Source organism: Gymnoscopelus braueri, assembly GCF_963280865.1.
Source record: "Gymnoscopelus braueri genome assembly, chromosome: 2".
Taxonomy (NCBI): Eukaryota; Metazoa; Chordata; class Actinopteri; order Myctophiformes; family Myctophidae; genus Gymnoscopelus; species Gymnoscopelus braueri.
The window spans coordinates 29,396,885-29,403,392 of record NC_137604.1 but is presented as its reverse complement, the minus strand read 5'-3'; the positions used below and the strand labels follow the sequence as shown (position 1 = coordinate 29,403,392).

Below are 6,508 nucleotides of genomic sequence, written 5' to 3'. Positions count from 1 at the left end.
TAGCTGACTCCTGGATGACCTCCAGATGGAATAATAGGGCCAAACTGTAGGAGGCTAGGGGGGCCTGGTACAACTCTTAGTTCTTTTATCAAAGCTAAAAACTTTTCTGTTTGCCGCTGCCTTTTTTTGAGTTTTATTTTCGTTCTTCAGCACTGCAATTTGTACCCTACAGTTTTTCTGTTTTATACGTATACTTATTTTCATGTCTATTTTTATTGTTGACAAATGTTTGTTATGCTTTGTGTGTTGATGTCTTAATCCTTAACCACTTGAACCCTAGCATTTCTATTTGGGGGGGGGGGGGGACGTTCGCCGAAAATAGCTGATCTATGAGCTCACAACGTGTAGCAACGCACAGCGATGCGTTATGAGCTTGTAGATCAGCTATTGTCAGCAAAGTGATTTTGTTAAGAGGGGCGGAAGAGTGGACAAAGTACAGAGCCGACTCTGGTCAACTAAGTATTATTTACTAAGTATAGAGTGCTTAAGTGGTTAATGTTTAAAGTAAAGCACGTTGAACTGCAGTGCTAATCAGTTGTTGAAATGTGCTATATCAGGGGTGGGCAACTTTGTAGATGGTGAGGGCCACAAAATTTCCTCAATCACTCTGGGGGGCCGCATTGTTTATCGGCAGGGACCCCCCCCCCCCCCCCCCCGTTGGCAAAACGGTCCGGGGGCGGTGCGCCGGTTCGGACCAAAATGCCAGGGCTGAATTTTGGTCCCAGTCCGCCCCAGTTTATCGGCACTCTCGCCAGTAGTACCCCATTACTCAAAAAGCCCATAATAGTCACATATGTGATAAATAAGGGATATTAACTATTATTATTTGTTATAACTCTGTTTTTATTTAGCATTTAGTAATGCTTCTATCAACTTACTACAGCTGTACTGCTAAACAAAACTTCACATTCCTGAGTATGCCTTTCAGAGTATTGCTGTAACCTTGGCTTAAAAATATACAAAAATGAACACTAGAATTATAGTTAATAAGGCTTCTATTAAAATAAACGAGAGCGCACTCTACTGGTGGACTGTTGTAATTAAAATGGTTCATGGAAAGTTGCATGTTTGGAACAGTTGAAGGCAATAGTTCTTCGGATATGTTTAGATTACTTTGTTTTTCTTTGAGATTTAAAAAAAACAAAAAAAAAACGTTTATTTTTTTGGGGGGGGGGGATTTTGGCCTGGGGCCGCATTGAGTGACGGTGCGGGCCGCATGCGGCCCGCGGGCCGCCAGTTGCCCATCCCTGTGCTATATGAAGAAACTGTCTCACCTTGTATTACAGGCTTGCTCTCAATCAGGATTTGTGGTTCCGAAAGAGAGGCGGAAATGAGAGAAAGAAAGGCAAAGTGAAGATTTTGTGTGCACAGTATGTGTGCTTGTGGTGATTTAACACTGATTTGATTTGTTCTGTCAGAAACAAAATGTCAAACTGAGAACTAAAGTAGGTACAGGATGAATAGTGAGTTGCTGATGAGAGGAAAAACAGGCCGCTCTACGGTAGCGAAAATATAAACAAAGCCTTTATCATGGCTCCTTCATTGGTGGAACAATAAAACCTAAATGTTTTACCCCCGTGTGTGTTTTCGCTTTAGTGTGGTATTATTTGTTTGTTACATCTGTTCTGTATTGTACCTGTGACAATTGTCGTAAAAGGCAATGTGGTTGTGATGAAGAGGTGGTAACTGAGAGTTCAAATTGACTGGCTGTTGAAGCCTATAATTGTAACATTCAATAACTCTGTTGACAATCTACTGTGCTTCACAACACCTGTGTGTTACTGTTCTTTGCCAAGTAAAATTAGGTGTATTTTTGTGTGATATTTATTGACCTTTCTATCTTTTTTTGCCAATGTTCCATTCAGTGCCCGGATTCAGCTTGTAAGCAAGATCTACTGGCCTACCTGCAGAGAATTGCCCTATACTGCCACCAGCTCAACATCTGCAGCAAGGTCAAAGCTGAGGTGCAGAACCTTGGAGGGGAGCTCATTGTGTCTGGGGTGAGTTTCACATCACCACATGCACTCAGTTCTGGTATACATGACCTTGTATGCATGCACTGTATGAGTGGAATATCCACACAGATCATTTCTAACATTTCAACTCAAAGGGCATTACAAGCATTGGAAACAACATGGAGTGCAGCATAGAATGGGGTGCTATTAGGGTTTGTCGTTAACGGTATTGTCGTTATCGAGACAAAAATGTCTCGATATTATCGTGGGCCTTTGACGGCATCTGAGATAGGTATTCAGGCCATTATTTAGTTTGAACATCAGCAGAGTAATGAGAGTGAAACAGAGCCTGGCTCAGCAGTGGATGGATCTCACGGTGATCATATGTGCACATCATTTGCACAGATTCACTGATCTTTAAGACATCGCTCCTGTAAGAAACCTTAGCAGGTGTTTTAAATTGCGAAACTGCGTAGAATATCTGCACAGATGATATCTGTGGCAGGCTAGAGACTGAGATGTGATGAATCTGAATCCAAATAGACTTGGTGTAGAGGGAAAAAGGAGGGGACCCCTGGGGGACCTGGTCCAAAAAGTATATTGGGTTTAAGTGATGGGTGGACTGGACTTCACAAGCTACATTACAGTCACAGCTCATGCTGCTATGGCATGCAAATGGGAAATTCAAAGTTGTTTTCTACAGATTTCAGTTAAATATTGTGATAAATATCATGTGGACATCCGTCCCTCCTAAGTTTGATAACAAAATGATCCAAATATGGAAAGATTCAAAGTGCTATAGACTACTTGGTGAATATCCCAATAAACTAGGTAATAAATAAAGTTCACTTTGCTTTGTCTGTGTTTTACAGTACGATCTGTCAATTTCTCATAATCTGTTGGGACTCAATTACAGTTTATTTAAGTGATGTTCAGAGTTCTGGTCCCTGCTGAGATTTTAACCTTTTCACAGTGACCAGCTGGAGTCCACCCTCATTAAATCTAAGCAGTTGACTTCTCTCAGGGTAAGGGACTAGGGGGCCCACCGGCCCGCCAGCTCTTAAATGTCAGCCCAACACAACAGACGGAGGAAGAGGTACACCTGACCCCTGCCTCTGCTAATTATGAAGTGCTAAAAAAAGGATGTCATGTAGCGAGGGTCTTATTTTTACTGCCTCAGTTGTGGCGGAAGCTTCCTGGGTCACCTACTGTATGTAGCGTGGAGAAGAGTTCAGCATCAGCGTTGAACTCACTTTCCTCTCTAGAAGCTCACCTAGCTGCTCTTTAGTAGAAAAACAGCTTTGTTCAGTGACGTCTATGCCGGCTTGAGATAGCTTCAAGAAGCAGCAAACCGGGGAAGGGAAAGTATCATAAAAGAGCATTTGTGTAGTGTGCCTACTTGCTGCATTGTGCAATATGTGCCCCCTATACTAATAAACAAGCGGAATTGTGACAACAAGCGGTTTCAAAACAAGCAAGCTCTCCCCTCTCCTGCAGCCAAAGTGAGACTAATCAAATAGCTTAGCTTCTACCAGCGGGCCTTTCCGTTCTGTTATCATGTCAAGTGAGGTAAGTAGTTTATGTATCTAGTAATTAAAGTGGTTATTAGAGATCGTAGAAACGACCATTCAGCCAAAGTGCGGTTCGAAATGATGTTGTGCTGGAAGATCTGCCATAACGCCAGGAAGAGGAGGAGAGGGGGAGCAGATTTTACAGAGCGAGGGAGGTGCCAGGATGTTTCAACCAATTTGGCAGGAGCTGCAGGGAGGGGAGGCGAGGGGAGCCTGAATGTCTTAGGAGGTATTTAGAGATGGGTAGGATTTCAAAAAAATGCTTTGGAAAGGACGGTCGACAGCATCAAGGACAGTTACACAGTGTTTTAACCACTTTCAACCTGGAGTCCCTATTTTGGGCATGTCATTATTGGGAACATCTTCACCTAAAATGATAGCTATTCAGCTTTTTGAAATATGGCTTAACACATTGACTGCCAGAGTTTATTCATAATGTACTCACCCCTGTGCCAGCAATTTGCGTGTTTTTTAATTTTTTTGTTTTGTAATTTTTCATTCAAATACATTCTCTGATTGTGTTGTCAAGCACCTACGATTGTTCCACCAGTAGAGAGCAGCACATCCAAACATTGATCACCTCGCTCACCCCCTCCCAAACAGGCCCACGTCATATCCGGTAATTCAAAGGATGTGACGTTTTCGACAATTCCCGTTCCGCTGATCAGCCTGAAAACGGCGTGATACACTACGACGATCACTGTTAGTCACCCGGACCAAAGAAAATAGAAGTTGAGCTGTCCGTTTGTCTTTTATACCGTGTGAAAAACAGTGTTTTTCCTTATTCTGGCCGAAAATCACCGGAGAAAAACAGCGTGACCCGGAAATGATTTTTTTTTTTTACATCCGGCTCCGGGTGAGTGTGACGTAAGTGGAAAACGAAAGTGTTGATGAGAAATAAACAAAGCCGTGCGATCACAGATTAAACAATGAAAATTCAAAAGAACGTGTCAACTCGTTCTTAGGAATCCTGGCACTCAAGCGATGGATTTGAAAGAACGTGTAGACGGGATCTTGGCACTGTATGTGTTAAGTGGTTAAGGCCTTGTGACTGTCAAAAATATAATAAAATGCAGCTTACTTGCTTAGTACTATATCCAGTGCTTGCAAAGATGTTACAGCACTTTTTACTCATTTATTTATTTATTTTGTAGCATTGTTTTGAAACAAGCTATTTTTGGCATGACGTTTGCACATTGACTTGATGTCTGTCTTCCCCCCTCTCTCTCTCTCTCTCTCTCTCTCTCTCTCTCTCTCTCTCTCTCTCCCTCCCTCTCTCTCTCTCTCTCTCTCTCGTCATGACACCGGCACTTGCAGCTGGACAGCGCTACCTCCCTCATCCAGGCGGCCAAGAACCTGATGAACGCGGTGGTTCTCACCGTCAAGGCGTCCTACGTGGCCTCCACCAAGTACCAGAAGGTGTACGGCACGGCGGCCGTCAACTCCCCCGTGGTGTCATGGCGCATGAAGGCTCCGGAGAAGAAGCCGCTGGTGAAGAGGGAGAAGCCGGAGGAGTGCCAGACGCGCGTCAGGCGAGGCTCCCAGAAGAAACACATCTCCCCCGTTCAGGCTCTCAGCGAGTTCAAGGCCATGGACTCCTTCTAAAAAAAGAGCATCACGAAAACGCAAGCAAAAAAAAAAACACGATGATGATGATGATGACGACGACAACAATTTAAAGAAGTTTGAAAACTCCCTTTTTACTTTGTGTTAACCCGCCTCCATTTTGCCCTGTGTGGGCTTGGTGACACCTCAGGAGGACTTGAGTACCTGCTAACTGCCACACTACGGCTCCCCATGAACTCTCTAGACCCGACGGTCAATGGGCAGGCCAGCACATGCCCAACACTATTTATTGTTCTTATCGTAGCTTAACATGTGAGAGCCAAAATGTGTGACACTAAAAATTAAACTACTTTTGAAAGGAAGGGAGAGGGAGAGGGGGGGGGGAGGAGAGAAAAAAAACAAAAAACTAAAAGGAAACATATCAGAGGACAGAAGAGTGGCATTGTGATATAATAATTTGTGGCAGTCAATATTCTAGCTATATCATTACTGTGCTACTGAATGGCTGCTTGTATACACATCTAACTGTCTGAATGGAAATCATGAATGGTACAGTAGAGGAATTACACTAAGGGGACCATGTCAATATTGGTATGCTCCCTCTTGATATATTTTTATTTTGTTTGAATGTTAACCTGTAGTCTAGGAATAAGTTATGTTTAAGATACCTGGAGGCGTCGACATCCAAGTAATTTGTTTCCTTGTTCCTGATGATAATGATAATAATCCATAATGGTGTTTTCTTCCAAAGCACACGTATGGTCTATTGTATTGCCTTTTTAAAAAACAATTTATTTAAAGATTAAAGACATCTCTAATTATGGCAACCTTGGTTGAATGTTATGTAGCGTGTAATTATAGACACGGAGAGGTTTGAGTAGTTGTGGTTTGCTGAAAGACTAGAATCCCTGCGTACAGTATCTTTATATTCACCCTTCTCTAATAAAGCCCTCAACTTGACCCTCAATGCTCTATGTGTCTTTCTTCATGTAAAGTTTCACTGACATGTTTCCACTTCAAGCGTCAAACCTACAGTATAACCTCAAAGTATGAAGTGGTGACGTGATACCTTACCAAACCAAATCTTTAGGTATTGAAATAAACTTAAACAGTTCTCAGACCACCCAAGGCACACAATACGTATTGCCTGAAATGTGTCATTATTTGGGGTTCATTAATTCTGCCATATAATGCCAACAAGAACAGATGGAACAGACATGTATAATTTGTTCACAGCCCAAAAATTGCAATATACACACCATACTCTGCAATGTACTTGTAATTCATGCAAGTAGTAACTATTGACATTTGAGAGACTATAAGAATGATTATATTATAGCTACATAATGAATGAATGAAAGTATAAGAACCATGAGTTTCATATTTTTGGCAGTTTTGAACACACACACACACACA

At 42.3% G+C, this 6,508-nt stretch overlaps 1 protein-coding gene across 1 annotated transcript in view; it reads left to right on the top strand.

The window, feature by feature from the left end:
- ctnna2 (catenin (cadherin-associated protein), alpha 2) overlaps positions 1 to 5,383 on the top strand; it is a 574,287-nt gene extending 568,904 nt beyond the window's left edge. Inside the window, exons 17-18 of the mRNA XM_080414083.1 lie at positions 1,866 to 2,000; positions 4,871 to 5,383. Of these exons, the coding sequence (XP_080270209.1) occupies positions 1,866 to 2,000; positions 4,871 to 5,131 (396 nt within the window). The 3' untranslated portion in view covers positions 5,132 to 5,383. The remainder of the gene's footprint in view (positions 1 to 1,865; positions 2,001 to 4,870) is intronic.
- The last annotated feature ends 1,125 nt before the right edge of the window (positions 5,384 to 6,508 follow it).